Source organism: Neovison vison, chromosome X (genome assembly GCF_020171115.1).
Source record: "Neovison vison isolate M4711 chromosome X, ASM_NN_V1, whole genome shotgun sequence".
Classification (NCBI taxonomy): domain Eukaryota; kingdom Metazoa; phylum Chordata; class Mammalia; order Carnivora; family Mustelidae; genus Neogale; species Neogale vison.
This window is the reverse complement of record NC_058105.1, coordinates 115,775,348-115,796,538: the sequence shown is the minus strand read 5'-3', so window position 1 is coordinate 115,796,538 and position 21,191 is coordinate 115,775,348. Positions and strand designations below refer to the sequence as shown.

Below are 21,191 nucleotides of genomic sequence, written 5' to 3'. Positions count from 1 at the left end.
GGGAAGCATAAGAATTTACTATAAACAAGTCAGGATTTCAAAGTATCACTTCAAGCTCAGTGGGAGAAATTTATGTAGAGGAGTAACAGCAGAATAAGCTAGTAATAGTTATTCTCCATTAATGCATAAAGTAACATCAACCTTTGTAATTTTAGTTCAAACATTAAGAAAAGGTTTTAAAAAAAGGAAAAGGTAAAGGTGTGTGTGTGTGTATAAAATGTTAAAAAGACTTACCCCTTGTGCGTGAAGATATTCAACAGTTTTGGTTATAGTAAACAGGACAGCGCTGGCCTCTCTTTCAGAGAAAAATTTCTGTCTAAGAATTTTATCCAGCAATTCACCCCCTTTCATAAGTTCTGTCACTACATACACATATTTTCCATCATCATATACCTGTAAAATTCAACATCAAAATGTAAAAAATTATTTAAAGCTTTACATGTGCTCAGAATAAAGTTTAGCATATTCAAGAGAAATTAAAACTCATTTTATAGTCAAGGAAAATTTTACTTATCACAACCAATAGATGGTATAAAATCTGCCAAACCATTTTATACATATAAGAATATTAAAATACAAATTGATTAGACTGGATGTCAGGAAAATAAGCTGTAATTTCCTTCTATGAAACATAAGTCATGACAATCAAAGTAACTATGGGCAACATATATCAAAGGGCACTGAATTTTTTCTCTGAGGGTTTGTTTCTCTTGATCTTTCTATCTACTGATGACAGCAGGGATTGGTATAAAGACACATGCCTGTAACTTTCCTGGAACTCCTACAATTGTAGAACTGTATTTACATATGCAGTACAATGAATTATCCTGGTTTTGATTAAACTGAAAGACAAGTTGTGGCAAGAATTAAGTAGGAAGATTAAGTAGCAAAAATTCCATCTAACCACACAGAAGCATGCCGTTTACTCCTCATGTAGAAATAGAATGCTCCTTGTAATTCTGATTTGTACTCCAGGCAATCCCAAACTGAAACGACCCTTCATTAAACTTCAGTTCCTTTTATTCCCCTTCACCACAGGGTTACTGCACACTTTCATTTAGTTCCATAAGAGGTACCATGTGCTGGGGCCCCCCAAAATGGAGAAAACAAGGTACCCCTCCTCAATGTTTTTATTCTAGTAGAGAGAAAGATAGAAACAAGAGTTAAAAAGTCAGAGATGCTATAATAAAAGTCGGGAAATTTTTAGAGACTTTGGAATTTGAAATGAAGGAAAGAGGAAAGATGTGAAAAACAGTGACAGCTTAGGGAGTTTGTAAGGCAAAGATGAAAATATTTTCTATACCTTCTTTTTGATTTACTTGGATTCTTGCAGGTTATATCCAAGAGTCACTTAAGTTACACAGCTTCACATTTAATGGGACTAAGCTAACATTCTCCTTCTTTTTTTTTTTTTTTAAGATTTTATTTATTTATTTGACAGAAAGAGAGGTCACAAGTAGGCAGAGAGCAAGGGGGAAGCAGGCTCCCTTCTGGGCAGAGAGTCGGATGTGGGGCTGATCCCAGGACTCTGAGATCATGACCTGAGCTGAAGGCAGAAGTCCAACCCACTGAGCCACCCAGGAGCCCCTAACATTCTCCTTCTAACAGTGAACAGCAATAAATTAAACTGAGGAAATTAGGAGTTTTGGTTATGAAGATGGGAGAGTAAACTCTGGAATTCACGAAATCTCAAGAGGTGAAAGGCGAAAGGTACCTTAAAAGTACTCTGGCTGAGCTGGCCACAGGACATGTCAAGTCTACAACACAGATGCAGCCTTTGAGCACTATCAGCAAGAGAAGATTTAATGCTGCCTGGGGAGTTCACACCTTTCGCCAACAGCTCTGTTATGATAAAAACCACAGGTAGCAAGGAGGGGATACCTTACTTGTATGGGGTATGGTGACGCTCAGGACAGACTTCCTGGAGGAAGTAATGTTTTAGCAAAGTTTTAGATGCATGGTAATAAGCCAGGCAAAGAAGGGAAGTGGTAGTATTAAATGAGGAAACCATAAATTCAAAGACAGAACAGCATGAGAAAAGGAGGAAAGTTTAAAGATGCGTACATAGTGGAGCATGGTTGGGGGATGGGGTGGGAGAGGAAGTGTGAAAACCACTGCAGACAGAGGAAGGCAAGTACTGGAGGTGAGGGGGTATGAACTGTACGCAGAGGAGTAACGTGGTTACATACGAGTTTTGCTCTCTCTGGTAGTACTGTGGAAGAGTCTGGGGAGTCCATGGAGCATGAGACTAGTCAATCCCTATTACTATTTAATACACAAATGTTCCAGTAAAGATATTAAAAGCAATAATGTCAGTAACACTTTTCTTAAAGCGAAAGTATAAGAATTAACTACAGAAACAGGTTTTTTATTAACTTAAATTATGCTGTATGTGTTGTCCTTCAATTTTTTAAAAAACTTACTCTTATTAAGTAATTTGTCTAACACATTATATTTGAAAACATTCCAAATGTGAGCTGGACAACTGATTCCAATGATCGAAGTTCAAGAATCTACTACTTACATCCTTTAGAGTAATGATGTTTGGATGCTGTCCATAACGAAGAAGAATTTCAATTTCTTCTGTTGGGTCTCTCTTGCTTTTATCAATAATCTAAAAGGCAAATATTTATCATAAAATCTCATGAACTATAAAGGTCACAAATAGCTACAGACTTTAGGTATTATCTTATATAAATACTGGACATATATATAAGCCATTTATCAATCAGTTTTATTCAAGTACTTGACCAGACTGTCTTATCAAAGTTTGAAAACCAGTCTAAGTTTAGGACTTTCTAAACACTTAAAAGCCTCAAGAAGAGGTACCAAGAACATATCCTTCTTCCCTCCTTGAATGTCTTTAAACCCTGGAAAATCAGTCAACTTCTAAGCCCAATCAATACAGGTAATTAAAAACAAGGTGTATCTATAATACTACCACTAGTGTCTGTTTATTGAATTAACTTTATTTCCTTTAAGAAAATGCTTCAGCGGAATAACCCATTAGTTGTAAGCTACTTATAAAAAATTAATTAACAGCTAAGTAGAACAAGCTTATTTTTGAAGCTATGCAGAAAGCTAAGCAGAAAACCACACCTAGAATTTTACTTGACTAGAGTTAAGTTTAATTATTATAATAAAGCCCTTTAAAATACTAATGTAGCTTTCCAACCCTTTTATGTCAGCAGCTTCTTAAAAATATACCTCTTAATGTTTTAATCTGTTAAAGTAATATTATATCTATTTTTAAAAGGACAAGTTTGGCTTTCATTTTGTCCAAAGGGTAGTCTGAAACAAATTTTGTGACCTTTATATTTTCAATTTTAAAAAAGCTTAGTAATTAATGTATGCAATAAATACTCAAATGCTCCAGCAGTTGAGGAAAGAGCTTGCAACTCACAGTGCAAGCCAAATGTGCTATCTGAAATAGATTTAGTTGCAAAACAGTTCTGTATGAGAAGAGGGAATACAAACATTAGGTGTACACTGTAATCAAATGCAAATGACAGTGCAGAATTACCACAGCAAGTTGTGGACTACCATAGCAAATGGATGATTAAGAGGAAACGTATATGGAACAGACATCCTAATTCAGGGGAGATGATCCAGGACTAGTCTTTTGAAAACTAGAACACACTGGGAGGTGTTACTCCCAGCAACATTCTCTTTGATCTGCTAATATGAGCAGAGCTTATGTCACATTCAGACTTGTGTTTGTAGATCTTAGATTTGTAGTAATTTCAGTAGAATGAAGTTGTGCTGGGATTGGGTTTTATGAATTAAATTTAAGTCACAAGAATCCACAAATAGCTTGAAGATATTCTCAAGGTTTTGGTATACTGCCTCTAGTTTCTGTAATTCAAAGGGGGCCTCAAGGCATTTCTGCTTTTCTTCTGATGTGTTTATGGAGGCAAGATACCTCCTTAAACTGCCCATCATGTACATTACTCACCTTCTCTCCTTTCATGTAAGCAATGTGAAAATTCCTATGTACCCCAGATTTCACTATGAGCAATGAGTAGGAGAAGAGCAAATTAACATGCATTTCTATGGTTCATCCTACATCTGATAGAAAGCTGGACACTGATAGTTTTTAAAACAATTACATCCAAGTTTAGAATAGTAATTATCATTTTTTATGTAGGTGTGTGTCTTCCCACATATTTTTATATATATATAAAATACATTTATTTTTACACAGTGAAATCATATCAGATGATAGACAGATGGATGTACGGAAATAATAACAATTAATGCCACTCTTCTACTAACTAAAAATGAGCTACCCACACTTATTGACCAGTTCCAAGGTTCAAAATAGGTTGAAAGCTTTAGATATTACTTAAATTGCTTATATTGGGAGAGCAGTGACTACCATCTCAAGAAATAAAAAGGCAGAGACTTGAATATAGTATTTTTTTCACTTACAACTACAGGTTTGTAACTCAAACTTTATCACAGAGCCATGTGATTTGTTTTTTGGCTTAGGAAATTCTTACTGTCTTGACACCTGATGAAATTAAAACAGCTAATGATAACAAATTTTGTAATAGTAGTGGTTTACTTTTATTGGTTCACAGATCCCTTTATATGTAAAGGACAGTATGAACATTTTTGCCAGAAAAATGTAAACACTTAAAATTTGGCATACAATCTTGAGGAATTCCCTGACAGACCACAAATGGGGAACTTTTTAGGGTAAAGGGATGTTACTAAAAATCAGGTCAGATGTAAACTGTACTAATGCCTTCAGCAAACTGGAGGTATGCTACCTTGCCTTTAGTTTACAGGTGAATCTGTGGTTCCAGATTAAGACCCCTGAGGGTTGCTAGGCAGATAATTAAATTTACCTTACCTTTAAAGCAAAACAAAAAACACAACACAACAAAACAAAAAGGCACATTTACCAAAGAAGAAGTATTTAATTTTAACTGGTACTGACACGTGTGAATAATAACTATTAGAATTGTATTTTATATTTTGATTTAATTTTTTTAAAGTAGGTTCCATGCTGGGTGTGGAGTCCAATGTGGGGTTTGAACTCATGAACCTGAGTTCAAGACCAGAGCTGAAATCACGAGTCAGATGCACAACTGACTGAGCCACCCAGGCACCCCAGAGTTGCATTTTAAATCTGAAAAGATTTACCTTCACTGCAAATTCCATGTTTGTAGCTTTATGTATGCATCTCTTGCAAACAGAGTAGGAGCCAACTCCAATATCTTCCTTTACTTCATATCCGTCGGTAAACTGAATACTGTTTCTGTGCAACTGCTACAAACACAATTACAAATTGATAGTTTTATAATGACTACGGTATAAATCATTATAGGGGAATATGGTACCCATTATACATTGTTGATGTTAACAACAAATACAAATGAATATAAACAAAATAAAAATGAATCTTTACAGCATTTATTCTTCCACAACTGTGTATTTTTTTAAAAAGATTTTATTTATTCATTTGACAGAGAGAGACATAGCAAGAGAGGGAACACAAGCAGGGGGAGTACAAGAGGGAGAAGCAGACCTCCCACTGAGCAGGGAGCCCAATTCGGGGCCCAATCCCAGAACCCTGGGATCATGAGCTGAGCCGAAGGCAGCCACTTAACCGACTGAGCCACCCAGGCACCCCCACAACTGTGTATTTTAGAGGTGTCTACCATAAAATGTATAGTAAGAAATAGGCTTTTTAAAAAGCTCATGTTAAAAAGAAAAAACTGAATATGTACAACAGAAAATGCAGTTACTTGACAAAAGGTAGAAAGTCTTGTCTGTGCCTGAGCCCTGTTCCATTCCCCACATGGTGCTAGGTCTTTGAAGTACTTTTGCAAATAGGGAGAAGTTTGAAGCTTCTGGTAGAGAAGAAAAATATTTAGGAGGATTTAGAATTAGAACATCTGGATTCTTGTCTCAGAGGTCCCTCTGGCAGACCGTGCAACCCTGAACATGTGTTTTCTCAGAGGCTAATGGTGAATACTAAATAAAAATAATGTATTTGAAGGTGATACCTATATCATCATTGTGGACTACCAGTAGCCATGCCCTCTGTTTCCACCCCCTCAAGTCAAAGTTTCAATACAACTTCTGCTAGAGAAGCTTTTAATGAGTTAAAGACGAATAACAGGTGGTAGAATGATGGCTAACAAATTAGTAGTTCCATAAGCAGGCTGGGGGAAGCTGTGCTGTCCTTGGCTATATTGAAAGGAGACCCCCCGCGACCAATGTGTATGAACTGTGTTTGGGTTAAAATTTGGAATCTGTAGAATATGTTTGTGATTTCTATGTTAGGTACAGAAGTTATAACTTGAAAACTTAATATACATCACATGCTTGCTACAGTAAACTGAACAAACGGCTTCAACCATGAACTTTATCTAAAAACCAGTGTTTTTTAGAAAACTGGTTTTCTAGAAAGGAAAGAAGGATGACTAACTCATGAAAAAAAATTTAGAGCAAAAGCAACTTCATCATCAAGCAAATTCAAGCACTAATTACTGCCCTAAAAACAATCAGTGCTTCAAAAGATGTATCTAGTACCCTCTATGACTTACTTGGAAGATGAATTACATTTATCTTTCTATGATACTAGGATGGGAAGAAATAAATCTAATGGTTTGTACTACTTGTGTTCCTCTAATAACATTTATTAGTCCAGTCTCCTGATATAAACACACAGACATCTGGAATCCTGCTTCTGTGGTTTTTACCCTGTGTTCCAACTCTGATAAACACATGGGATAATGAGGTGGGGGGACACCCTAAGATAGTACCTATAACCACTTCTTTTATTTTTTTATTTTTTTTTTAAAAGATTTTATTTATTTATTTGAGAGAGAGACAGTGAGAGAGAACATGAGCGAGGAGAAGGTCAGAGAGCGAAGCAGACTCCCCATGGAGCTGGGAGCCCGATGTGGGACTCGATCCCGGGACTCCAGGATCATGACCTGTGCCGAAGGCAGTCGTCCAACCAACTGAGCCACCCAGGCGCCCCTAACCACTTCTTTTAAATAGTAATTGGGGCTCCAAAAGCCCAAGGGCACAAAATTTGGAAAATATAAGACTGAAATTCACTTTTCTTTTATTAAGTTTTATCGGCACACAGCCACGCTCATTTATTTAGCTATAGTCCATGGCTGCTTTTGTGCTACAGTGACAGAGCTGAGTCGTAATAGAGATCACAAAGACTCCAAAGCCTCAAATATTTATTAACTGGCCCTTTACAGAACAAGTCTACTGAGCCCTGTTCCAAGCTATCAGGGAATCAGGAGACCTCAGTTCATCACAGCTGACCTGACAGAGGCAGAAGATGAAACAAGTTAGGGCTGATAAACATTATGAGGCATAGGAGGAGAGGGTAGAGACAAGATGGTGATATGTATCTCAACTCTCTTTTATTCTTTTGAATATTTTATTTATTTATTAGACAGAGAGTATAGAGTAAGGGAGAGCATGAGCAGAGGAATAGCAGAGGAAGAGGGAGAAGCAGACTCCCCACCGAGCAGGGAGCCCAATGTGGTGCTCAATCCCAGGACCCCAGGATCATGACCTAAGCCAAAGGCAGAGGCTTAACCAACTGAGCCACCCAAGCACCCCCCTCCCCCATTCAAGTCAGAAAGATATCCAGGACTCTGGAGCAGGCAATCTTTTTTTTTTCAAAGATTTATTACTTACTTATTTTAGTGAGAGAGAAAGAGAAAGAGCAAGAGAGAGAAAGCATGGGTGTGTGCAAGCCGGGGCAGGTGAGGAGTGGAGGGAGACTCTCAAGCTGATTCTGCACTGGGCACACAGCCTGCCAATGGCCCAATCCCACGACCTCATTGAGATCATGACCTGAGCTGAAAGCAAGAGCTGGGTGCTTAACCAACTAAGTCACCCAGGCACGGTTTTCTTTTTTTTAATCTCTTTAAAGGCATATGAAAGGAATTTTCAAGATCAATGATATAAAATGTATTTTAAGCCGCCCACTTAAAATCAGCAGATAAATCTAATTATTCACACAGTGAACTATTTCTTAAAACAGTTCAAATTTTAAATTATACATTCACTCACCTGCACAATTGAATGCACACCAACTGTCTGCATAGCTTGGCTTTCATCATCTGAGGTGATAGCAACAAAACTAAATCCCCGAAAAAGCTGATGTGCATTAGCACTAGGTGGAATGCCAGGTGAATCTGAAAAAAATAATATGTTACTAAGAAGGTAATACTCTGAAGCTAATTAAAGGAAGAATTGTTGACAGTATGACCTTTCTCACTTATTCTGGAATTCCACTTCTTAGGCATCCAGGGCTTCCAGGATAACTCAGTGAAACACTCTCTCAGCTTTGTCCTGATGGCTTATTGGTATCACAACTCTAACATCCTATCTCCTCTGAGCCCCCAAAATAGCTAATTCATTGAAGAATATAATAAATCAATGAATTACTAGGTTAATGTTATTCTAAATTAGCACTGTCTCATAGAATTCCCTGTAGTGATGAAAATTTTCTTTACCTGTACTGTCCAATATGGTAGCCAGTAGCCACATGCAGCTCTCAAGCATCTGAAATGTGGTTTAGTGTGACTGAGAAACAAAATTTTATTTTTATTTATTTTTTTAAAAGACTTTTTATTTATTTGACATACAGAGAGAGATCACAAGTAGGCAGAGAGACAGGCAGAGAGAGATGGGGAAGGAGGCTCCCTGCTGAGCAGAGAGCCTGATGAGGGGCTCCATCCCGGACCCTGAGCCGAAGGCAGAGCTTAACCCTCTGAGCCACCCAGGTGCCCTGAGAAACAAAATTTTATATTTTAATTAATTTAAATCGAAATAACCATATATGGCTAGTGGCTACCATATTAAACAGTGCAACCCTACATGATAACCTAACAATGCTATGGCTCCTGGTGAGGGGGAGATACAAGATTCCCCTACAGATAATTTAGGAGAAAGAAATTTAGTCTGGTGATCTCAATATATAAAACATCAGAATCTAAAAAATCTAAACTATAAGTTAAACATTACTATATTTATATATATATAAGGAATAAAAGTAATTTCTGAGACAATCATGGTATGCAGTCCTTAGAATATATTTTATGACATGACACGTATGGTTACTCAAATTATTTGTGTGGAATCTACTGGCATTAACAAAAATAGAAAAATACTTAAAAATTTAATTACAAAAACAAACGATATAACAAATATGCTATTCATAAATATAAACACAGAACTAAGCACACTAATATTTATAATTACACTATAAAGTCTAGGCACAAGTGAAAACCAAACAGGCAATATACTTAAACATCAACTCTACGTAAAGTTCTTTTTTTTAAAAAAAGATTTTATTTATTTATTTATTTGTCAGAGAGAGAGAGAGAGGAGCAAGAGTGAGCACAGGCAGACAGAGTGGCAGGTAGAGGCAGAGGGAGAAGCAGGCTCCCTGCCAAGCAAGGAGCCCGATGTGGGACTCGATCCCAGGACGCTGGGATCATGACCTGGGCTGAAGGCAGCTGCTGAACCAACTGAGCCACCCAGGCGTCCCTAAAGTTCTTTTTTAACATCAGCCTGACATTCTCAGCAACAAATACTGTTTAGTGTACTTTTTTTTTTTTAAAGATTTTATTTATTTATTTGACAGAGAGAGATCACAGGTAGGCAGAGAGGCAGGCAGAGAGAGAGAGAGAGAGAGAGAGAGAGAGGAGGAAGCAGGCTCCCCGCAGGGCAGAGAGCCCGATGCGGGACTTGATCCCAGGACCCCGAGATCATGACCTGAGCCGAAGGCAGCGGCTTAACCCACTGAGCCACCCAGGCGCCCTGTTTAGTGCATTTTAAATCAATGTGACAGTATTATACTGAAGAACTATGCTAAGAGAACCAATCTGGGTAGAATACAATACAGAACTGCTCTCTTTTGACATTTTTCCTCTATCAGGCCGAATTGTAATGAGAAAGCAAAGTAAAACTTGACCATATATCATCAATTCTATGCATATCACTGTTCATGTATTTGATATAATTTTACATATTAATCGAAATTTCTAAGACTGTCTTACCAAAAAACAATAAAATCCATCGATGTTTAACATAAATTATGAGGATATTGACTGAAAAGCTTTATAGTGAGGTTAAATGACATACTCTATAGAAAATATATGCAAATACACTTTTTATTTGCTTGTCAATGATAAACCTGGGGTCTGGTACACCTAAATGAGAGAGTACTAGAGTGCAAAACACAAAATTACATGCATACACATACTAATTTAATAAAATACAGATTATCATTTCAAAGATAACTTCTCTAGAAGAGTCATTGTTTATGCAATTTTAGGATAAAGCATGATACAGGATATGAGTCATTTTGAAATGATCACACCTCATGTAAAGTTTATGTTTTGGATTTGAACTTCACAAGTACTTCCAGAATTCTACCTAATATCAGAGTTTTCAAGAGTACTACCTATACCGAAGAGTCTTTCATGTAAAAATAGCTACAGGTAAATGAACGCACAACCAGAGAAATATTTCACATAAAGAGTATCAAAGTTTAAGGTACAACCTAATTTGCTAAAAGATTTAACAAGGATCTTAACTGCTATAAAATGTTGTAAAGGAGTTACTAATTTTCTAGTTATTGAAGCAGGGATACGGTACACAGGGCAGATATGAGGATAGCATTATGAGTCATATATATGTGTTACATTTAGGTTTTCACATTTTCTCCTTACCTTTGGGAGTTTTTGCAGTAAACTCAGGATCAAAATAAAACGTATCTTCAGGCCTGCCAGTTGCAGGTTTAAAAGGTGGATGAATTTCTCTTCTGTACAGTTTCTGGTGGAAAAAAAAGAGAGATTTAGACATGCATTAAATACAAAAAAATTCAAGAAAATTTTCATTGTATACTCACATTCCAGTCTATTGTTGAGAAAAATGAATGTCTTTTAATTTCCTCAACTCCATCTGGTCCTGCACCTATCAAAAATTAAATGGTTTAAAACTTTTGATTAAATGGTAATTTTATTTCAAGGAGGAATAGGTAATTTAGTGTTTGTTTTTAATATATGTACTACTATGTCATAATTCCACAACAAAAACAAATACCCACCTCCCCCCACTAAAAAATCCCAAAGACCAACAAACACACAAAAGAAACAAATTTATTACAAATTTTACCCAATCTGTTCGCAGGATTTCGTTTGAAAAGCATTCGTAAAAGACTCTGGGCTTCAGGACTCAAAAACTGTGGCATCCCAAGCTTGGCTCTAAATAATAAATCCACATAATAACATTTTATTTTTTGGAAGTATCTGTGTTCTATTTTAAAACTGTTAATCCTTTCTATTTTGAGATAATTATGGATTTATACTAAGTTGTAAGAAATAATATAGATCCTGTGTACACTTTACCCAGTTTTCTCTAATGGTCACATCTGACAAAATCATAGTACACTATCAAAACCAGAATCCTGACTTTGGTACAATCCACTGATCTCCTTCAGACGTCTCCAGTTTTAACTGCACTCACTGTGTGCGTAAGCTTAGTCCTATGCCATTTTACCATATTTATGTATAGGTTGCTGCACCCATCACCAAAGTAAAGATACTGAAGAGTTCATTACCATCAGCATACCTCACGTCCCTTTATAACCACACTTGCCTCCTTCCCTTTCCAGTTCCTAACCTCTGGCAATCACAAATCTATTCTACATTTCTGTAACTTTGTCATTTTAAGAATGTTATGTAAGTGTAATCATAAAGTGTGTAATCTTTTTTTTTTTTTTTTTTTTTACTCAATATAAATTCCCCTGAGATTCACCCAAATTGTTGGGTAATATTCCACGGTATAGTTGTACCACAATTCGTTTATCTATTTCCCTGTTGAAGGGTATCTGGATTGTGTCATTTGGGTTATTACAAATAAAGATGCTATGAACATTTGTGTATAGTTTTTTTGTGTGGACACTTAATAGAATTTTAGTCCATAATCTTTTTAAAAAGATTTTATTTATTTGAGAGAGAGAGACGGACTACAAGCAGGGAAAGAGGCGGAGGGGAGAGGAGAAGCAGGCTCCCCAGTGAGCAGGGAGCCCGACATGGGGCTTGATTCCAGGACCCTGGGATCATGACCCGAGCTGAAGGCAGACGCTTAACTGGCTGAGTGACCTAGGCACCCCAGTCCATAATTTTCTAACAAACTTTTCCATTTTTATAAATTTTGCAACAAACACTGCTGTGAGAGTAAGATACCTGAGTTTTAGTTCTGGCACTGTTACTAAGAACTTTGTGACCTTGGGAAAAGATAATCCCCTTGGGTCTGATACTACTTCTTTATAAGCAAGTATAGACCGTTAGATCAATGGCTCCCGAACTATAATCTTGGAACCTTTTTTTCAAAAGGAATTTAAGAAATCCACGATTTAAAACTGCTAAAAGAACATGTGCTTCATATACCTATGTTTTCCTCCCATTCCCTTTAACAATCCTACAGGGAAGAAGAGCTGGTGGGAAAGGGGTCTATGGAACTTCTAAGAGTCTACAGCACACAGTCTGAAACCCACTAGCTTGAATGAGCTTGAAAGTCAGTTTCAGCTTTAATATATAATTTTATTTTTTTCCCCTAACTTAAACATTAAGGAAACTATCTCTAAGTACGAAAACAGTAACAGCTGGGGAAATGGCTAGCAGAGAAATTTCTACTTCAGAAACAGATCCATTTATTATTCAAGAGTTGTTAGTGAGCTACAATGTGCCAGCTATTCCTTAGTGCTGAGGGTACAGAGATAAAGATAGGAGAAGATAGAGATGGACAACCCGAGGATAATCCTGATATGTGAAGAGGCAAGTTCAGAAGGACATATGGAAAGACTGCTAAGAGAATAGCAGGGGGTAAATTGGAAGGGGAGGTGAATCATGAGAGACTATGGACTCTGAAAAACAATCTGAGGGGTTTGAAGTGGCAGGGGGTGGGAGGTTGGGGTACCAGGTGGTGGGTATTACGGAGGGCATGGATTGCATGGAGCACTGGGTGTGGTAAAAAAAAATAATGAATACTGTTTTTCTGAAAATAAATAAATTAATTTAATTTAAAAAAAGACAATAGCAGGGGATATCTAATATTTTTTTAAAGATTTTATTTATTTGACAGAGAGAGATCACAAGTAGAGAGAGAGAGAGAGAGAGAAATAGGAGGAAGCGGGCTCCCTGCCTAGCAGAGAGCCTGATGCGGGACTCGATCCCAGGACCCTGAGATCATGACTTGAGCTGAAGGCAGAGGCTTAACCCACTGAGCCACCCAGGCAGCCCAGGGGGATATCTAATTTAACATGAGAGAATGAAAGGCCTTAAATGCAGTTAAAGATTGAGAATTTATTCACTTGGCCCGCATTCCCCCAACATTTTACTAAAGAAGTTTAATTTCTCTAGATACTCAGCAACAATCAAAAAATACTTCATGATCTAATGAATTTGTGGAATGTTATCTATAATATCCCTCTTGGAGACACAGAATAAAATACACTGCATACAAAAGGCTGAGAAATCTAAAGTAAAGAATCAGTATTTTTCTAAATATTTGCTGCTAGTACGTCTTTTTCAGAGAATACCTATTCACATCTTGTAGAATCAGGGTTCTACTGAACAAGTCTGGGAAAATACTGCCATATTAGGTAACAAGGATATAGCAGAGGTCTTTCTTTTTTTTTTTTTTAAGATTTTATTTATTTATTTGACAGAGTTCACAAGTAGGCAGAAAAGCAGGCAGAAAGAGAGAGGAGGAAGCAGGCTCTCTGCCGAGCAGAGAGCCTGATGTGGGGCTTGATCCCAGGACCCTGAGATCATGACCTGAGCCAAAGTCAGAGGCTTTAACCCACTGAACCACCCAGGCTCCCCAGCAGAGGTCTTTTAATGGTGGACTAACATGACCAAATTTATTTTCAACAAGGTAACTCCAGAGGTTAGTATAGACTAATCTGGAGTAGGAAGTGGTAGTAGTTGTAGGCATTTTACTTTGGAGCTTCACTCAGTAGTGTAGGTAGGAGACTACCATGGTCTGAGAACTATAAGCAATGCAGTGTAAAGGAAAGCCTGGGACACTGAAAAACTTTTCAAGAGCAAATTTGGTCAATACCTGCAAGTACAAGAGAGGGGAAGAAATCAAGAATGATTTTCAGGTTTCTGGCTAGGGAAATAGGGTGCTTAGAAATGAGGCTAACTGGGGTGCCTGGGTGGCTCAGTCAGGAAAGCATCTGCTTTTGGCTCAGGTCATGATCCCAGGGTCCTAGGATCGAGCCCTGCATCAGGCTCCCTGATTAGCGGGTAGCCTGCTTCTCCCTCTCCCACACCCATGCTTGTGTTTCCTCTTTCGCTGTGTTTCTCTGTCAAATAAATAAATAAATAAGTCTTTTTTGTTGTTGTTGTTTTTTTTAAAGATTTTATTTATTTATTTGACAGACAGCACAAGTCAGCAGAGAGGCAGGCAGAGAGGAAGGGAAGCAGGCTCCCTGCCGAGCAGAGAGCCCGATGTGGGGCTTGATCCCAGGACCCTGGGATCATGATCTGAGCTGAAGGCAGAGGCCTCAACCCACTGAGCCACCCAGGCACCCCAATAAATAAGTCCTTTTTAAAAATGAGGGTAATTGAAAATACAAGAAGAAAAAAAGAACACCAAACAGATAAATTTAAATTTAAAATGTTAAGTCATACATATCATGTTTTTGGAGAGCTATGCTGGTGATTAAATGCCAATACAGGTCTGATGCCTGGTTAACTTAAAGTAAGAAAGAGTAACTTGAGAGTAACTAAAATGCTGAGAGTAGTTAGAGGAAAGACTGGAGTCAGCCAGGAAAATGAGCACAGAAGGGAAGAAAAGCATATCAGAGATGAAACCCTGGGGAACAAGAACAGTTAAACAGTAGTCAGAAAAAGAACAATTTGAGCATTAAAAATAATGAATGCAATTGTTTGTAAATGCTGAATCACACTGATTATTATATCCCTTAGATTCATTACAGTAAAATAAGAAAAAGTCAAAACTAACATAAAACCCAACTCACTGGACACCATCACCACTGGAGGTAATCAGGGCTCTGACAACTGGAAATTAAGAATCAAACATTTAGGGGTGCCTGGGTGGCTTGGTGGGTTAAAGCCTCTGCCTTCGGCTCATGTTATGATCCCAGGGTCCTGGGATCCAGCCCCACATTGAACTCTCTGCTCAGTGGGGAGCCTGCTTCCCTTCCTCTCTCTCTGCCTACCTCTCTGCCTACTTGTGATCTCTGTCTGTCAAATAAATAAATAAAATCTAAAAAAAAAGAATCAAACATTTATTCTGCCTTTCTTGTTTGACCCTTATTTCAAGGTAACTGAAGAGCCCTCATTGATTAGAGAAAGTTCACTGTTTTGGGAAATACCAACTAAGCAGTGAAGAAGGAATAAAAGCAATAGAAAAATCATGATTTTTGAATCCCTAATAAAATAACTGTTTCAACTAATGATTATCAATGGTTGAAAACACTAGATGAAACCCTGCCAGGGAAATTCGCAAGAGAGCGACCAGCTGTAACTACAGGAACTTATCACTTAAAGTGGACCAACGAGGTGTTCTAAGCCTTCTGATGTGATGCAATAGGGTGCAGCATGAGCTATGAAATAATCTTGCCCCAAAAAAGCTGAACGAGAAATGCAATAAAGGAACAAGTTAAACAATATTACAAGGAAAATAAAACAATTTCAACCCTCCTAGGAAAAGACTAATTGTGTAACTATGTTAACAAGAGCCACAAGAACTGGCTTTAAAGTCATTTAACTGATCAAAACAACTTGCCTAGGTAAACATTGTTTGTTTGTTTCTGTTTTTTTCCAAATCAACCCATCAATAACTGCTCTTCCTTCATCTGTGAAAATCAAACAAGAATGGACTGACTACAACAACCACACCTGAGTGCCAAGTGATAAACACCAGTCCCACCCAAGTAACCACTCTTAGAGATGATGTCAACCCACTTATGGCCCTGAAAATCTGCCAAGTTTTGAACTCCACCCTTCCCCCAAAACTCTATGTAAGAACAGTGGTCTACACTTCTTAGATGCTATCAAGGTTAGCATCACTCTCCCTTACTATAGTAAGCAATAGGATTGGATTCAATGCTTTTTGTTTCATGTACTTAGGGTCTTTTGACAAGATAAATTCTGAAGTGGAATTCTATAAAACTGTCTTGGTTTCTTCCACAAGCAAATGCTGGAAAAAACAGGGTAGAGTGTTCTGGAAAAACAGAAGTTTGAGAAATAGAAGCAAATGAAAGGTTCAGATGTGATCTGGGACTACAGAGACACAGTTTTGGAGAAAACCTGAAAAATTTGTTTTTTTTTGTTTGTTTGTTTTTTAACTTTTTAAAAAATTTTTTATTTCTTTTCAGCGTAACAGTATTCATTGTTTTTGCACCACACCCAGTGCTCCATGCAATCACTGGTATTAGTGGATACCTTAGCAGTGTCTTGTTAGGTGTGGTCATATTAGAAAACATCCATACTTTCTAGTGATGCAACCTGCAGTAGGCGAGAAATGGCATGCGTGGAATGCTTAAAATATTTCAATGAAGAGATGAAGCACATATGGCAAAATCTTCAGGACTGCTGAATCTGTATGACTGATATATGTGTTCATTCTATTAACACTATTTTTATGAATTACATTAGAAAATTTTCATAATTAAACAGAGAAAAGCAAGCAAAGAAGGAATGGTCAAGCAGGAGACCAAAAGAGGAACTGTTAGGGAGGCAGAGGCAGCAGATGGGAGTAGGAAGATCTAAATGGGGAGAAAGTGGCCAATAGTGTCAGATACTTCCAGAGGCAACTTTCTTACCTGTCTTCTCTAAAATGGCTCCTGCCCCTACTTCTTCCCTCACACTTCAAGAATAATCTGGTTCATTATGTCTATTGCTCCTATTATTATCTGAAGTTATTATATTCATTTGTTTAAATATTAATTCCTTGTCTCCCCCTAGGATGCAAGCACTGTGAGATGACAGAAGATCCTGTCAGTCTTGTTCACACTGCATCCTATATAGATGTAGCAAGACCTCAATCATCTGTTGAATGAATAGTGTGAACAAATGGTGCAGAGAGTCACCTTTCTAACAGTCTGCCACTGGGTTAAGCAACCAGATCACTGCTGACCAGAGTAAGAGAAGTTTCAGAAGATTGGTGGGAATGAACCACCAATGGGCTGCTGAATAAAAGCAGCCAAGAAATGGTGCCAGAAAGCACATACAATTCTTTAAAGAGGCTTTCTGTTGAAAAGATGCAGAAAGATGGTGCAGAAAGCTGAAAGGAAGCCAGGTCAAAGAAACGGTTGTTTGTTTGTTTTGAAATTAAGAGTATATTCGTTAGCTGAAAAGAAGGGGCCAGGATTGATGGAGTAATGAAGGTTCAGGGAACAGTCACTTATATAGCAAGTTATTTTTTATTGTGGAGAATAACAAAGTGCAAAACAAACAAACAAATCCTACACAACCCCAACATCACCAACTTATACAGTTCACGGATTTACCAAAAAGTGAACAGTCATGTGGCCAAGAAATGTAACACTGTAACCCATCATGCAATGTTAACCACTTTTCTTATTTTGCTTTAGCTGTTGCCATCTACATAAGGGCCTTAAAAACTACGCTTTAGTTTGTCTGCTTTAAAACTTTACGAACAGAGGGGCAACTGGGTGGCTCAGTCAGTTAAGCGTCTGCCTTCGGCTCACGTCATGATCCTGGGACCCTAGGATCAAGCCCCACATAGAGCTTGCTACTACCTCTCCTCGCCCCTGGCTCATGCTCTCTCTCTCAAATAAATAAATAAAATCTTTGGGAAAAGAAAAACCAAAAAAACTTTACAAATAGAACCATATAGTTATTTATTCTTTTGTGTCTGAACTGTTTTTGCTCAACATCCTTACACAATTAATCCAAGTACCTGCATATAACTGGTTTGTTCATTTTCTTTGCTGTATAGTATACTGCACCCCTGGGCCAAAGGCCTCAGTCTGCTTTTGAAAGGCTTTCGAGCTAAGAATGGTTTTTACGTTATTTTTAGGATTTTATTTGAGAGCAAGCAAGCGTGAGTGGCGGGGAAGAACAAAGGGCAGGAACAAGCAGACTGCGCGCTGAGGGTGGAGTCCAACATGGGGTTTGATCCCACGACCTGAGCTGAAATCTGGAGTCCGAGGCTTAACTGACTGGGCCACCCAGGTGCCCAGAGACCTGGGTTTTAACACTTTTAAAGTGTTGGAAATAAACAATAAAGAGTAAGAATATGTGACAAACAGTGTATGTGGCTTGCAAAGTCTAAAATATTTACAGATCATATGTCAACCTCTGCTCTATCTCATTTATGAATATATCATAATTTATTAATCTACTCTACTGCTAGTGATCCATTTCCCACTTTTTGGCCATTACAAATAATGCTGCTATGAACATCTTTGTTCTAGTTTCTTGATGTGCAAGTACCTTGATGCATGTAAACTGGGTGCATGCGTACGAGTGGGATTATTGGAAGAGGGTATACATATGTTTGGCTTTAAAAGATAATGTCAAAAACTGTTTGCCAAAGGTTGTAAGAACCTTCCAGCTATGGATGAAAGTTGCCACTGCTTCACATCCTGTCAGCACTTTATATTGTTTAGCCATTCTGGTGGGTATGCAATTGTAGCCCATTGTGGTTGTAATCTGAATTTTTAAAAAAGATTTTGTTTATTTATTTATTTGACAGAGAGAGATCACAAGTAGGCAGAGAGGCAGGCAGAGAGAGAGGAGGAAGCAGGCTCCCTGCTGAACAGAGAGCCTGATGCGGGGCTCGATCCCAGGACCCTGGGATCATGACCTGAGCCAAAGGCAGAGGCTTTAACCCTCTGAGCCACCCAGGTGCCCTGTAATTTGCATTTTTTGATTTACATATTAGAATCAGTTTATCAAGTTTCACACAAAAAACTTCTTAAAATTTAAATTCCATCTGCATTAAGACTATAGTTACGCTGCATAATATGGTAGCCACTAGCAACAAACAGCCACCAAGCACTTGAAATATGGTTTGCCCAAATTCTAAGAATACAGTGCACCCTGGAAAAAATAAAATAAAATAAAATGCACATTGAGTTTCAAATAAGTATGAAAAAAATGTATCATATCTCATGAATCATTTTCTATTGTTGATTACATGTTGAAATGACATCTTGGCTATACTGGGTTAAATAAAATATAATCTATACTAAATTTTTTTACTTTTTAAATGTTGCTACTAAAAAAGTTAAAATTACACAGTAATTTTACATTAAATTTCTATTGGAAAATGCTCATCTATACAAACCCACATCTTTACAATACTGTGTCTGTCATAATGTGAATATGGTACAACCTTACAGAACAATCCTTTAAATTTTTATTTGTTTCCTTTATTTATTTATTTGACAGACAGAGATCACAAGCAGGCAGAAAGGCAGGCAGAGAGAGAAGGAGGAAGCAGGCTCCCCACCGAGCAGAGAGCCTGATGCGGGGCTTGATCCCAGGACCATAGGATCATGACTGAGCCAAAGGGAGAGGCTTTAACCCACTGAGCCACCCAGGCACCCATTAAATTTTCTTTAAATAAAATTTCCTAGTTTTCTGCATAGAGTTTTTACATAACTTTTGCTAGATTTATCCCTAATTATTTGAGTTTTTTATACTACTGCAAATATTATCTTTTTAAAAAATTTCATTTTTTTACTACTATGTAGATATAAAAATAGATTTTATTTATTCACCTCTGATCCAACAACTTTGCTAAACTCTTATTAATTCCAAGAATGTATATGAAGATTTGGATTTTCTACGGACACAGTCATGTTGTATAAATAAGAACAATCTTATTTCTTCTTTTTGAACCTTAAATCTTATTTCTTTTCCTGGCCTTATTATACTTGCTAGTATCTCTAGGACAACATGAAGAGAAGTGGAATAATTGATGTCCTTGTCATATGCCAAATTTAAAAGGTGAAGCTTTCACTGTCTTAACATTAACATGAAGATTATATGAGTACTCCTTTGGAGATGTAACCCAGAGCCCTGGATCCCTGTGTTTCTGCTTGGGGCAGGGGCCTTGTCTCTGGCTGTATTTGGTGGAGGGCATGAAGAAGGGCCAAAAGCTCCAACATTTGTGTGCCCAGAATTGAAAAAAAGGAACATGAGTACTCTAAACCTACGGGGCTTGTTCATATTTGAAACACATTAACATTAATGCCATAATATCAATGAATAAAATTTCATATTTCAGTTTGAAGCATTTATTTCTAAATCTCATCAAAACATATTCACTAGTACTTAAGGAGTACTTACTTAAGAATCATAGTCATTGTTTCTTTTCGATCTTTTCCTTGGAAAGGTAGTGTACCAGTGAGCATTTCAAACTACAAAAAGGTAACATCATCAGGGGTATTAGTCAAGAAGTATAAAATCTCAAGGCCAGAAAATAAAAAAAGCATCATCTTACTTCAAACCAAATCTTGTAAAATTGCTATATAATAAAACAAGTGATTTATACTTCCACCATATTACTGAACTCAAAAACACCCCAATCCTTACCATTAACACACCAAAAGACCACCAGTCCGCACTTTGAGTGTGACCTCGACGATTAACTACTTCAGGAGCCATGTATTCCACAGTTCCACAGAAAGAATAGGCCTTCTTTTCATGGTCAATAGACTCTTTACTTAGGCCAAAATCTGCCAAAATAAATATATAATTCATAACTATCCTACAGTAAATTCCACACTTAAAGTTTAAGCTTTGAGTTCCAATATTTATATTTATTAAAAATTCTAATCCGTTTTCAAGGCAATGTGTTACTCAATAGTTGAACCACAATCAACTTTAAAAGAAATTATATAGAGTAGAAGAGAATATTTTAATAAAATGAGGATTTTTTACCTGTTAACTTGATGTGACCTTCTTCATCAAGAAGTATGCTGAAAGAAAACAAATTCAGAAAATCTTTCAAACCACTAGATACTTATAGAACCTAGAACTGAAACTACTGTGTTAAGCACCAGATCACATTTCTTCTAAAATATTGTTTTAGACTGTGATAAGGGAAAGGTAAAAAAGGAGAAAAAATTTTTTGGACACACATACATAACAAAACCCAAAGGCAAAGCCTTATAAACGTGT

The 21,191-nt window shown here is 37.3% G+C and overlaps 1 protein-coding gene across 6 annotated transcripts in view; it reads right to left on the bottom strand.

Moving 5' to 3' along the window:
* The window catches only part of RPS6KA3 (ribosomal protein S6 kinase A3), a 117,644-nt gene that overhangs the window by 18,689 nt on the left and 77,764 nt on the right, over positions 1-21,191 (bottom strand). For all 6 annotated transcript variants that reach the window (XM_044235668.1, XM_044235665.1, XM_044235664.1 and 3 more), the window contains 10 exons: positions 20,952-20,989; positions 20,604-20,746; positions 20,358-20,428; positions 11,173-11,261; positions 10,907-10,971; positions 10,728-10,830; positions 8,059-8,183; positions 5,152-5,277; positions 2,525-2,614; positions 235-393 (listed from right to left, as the gene is read on the bottom strand). In XM_044235668.1, coding sequence (XP_044091603.1) covers positions 235-393; positions 2,525-2,614; positions 5,152-5,277; positions 8,059-8,183; positions 10,728-10,830; positions 10,907-10,971; positions 11,173-11,261; positions 20,358-20,428; positions 20,604-20,746; positions 20,952-20,989 — 1,009 coding nt within the window. The remainder of the gene's footprint in view (positions 1-234; positions 394-2,524; positions 2,615-5,151; positions 5,278-8,058; positions 8,184-10,727; positions 10,831-10,906; positions 10,972-11,172; positions 11,262-20,357; positions 20,429-20,603; positions 20,747-20,951; positions 20,990-21,191) is intronic.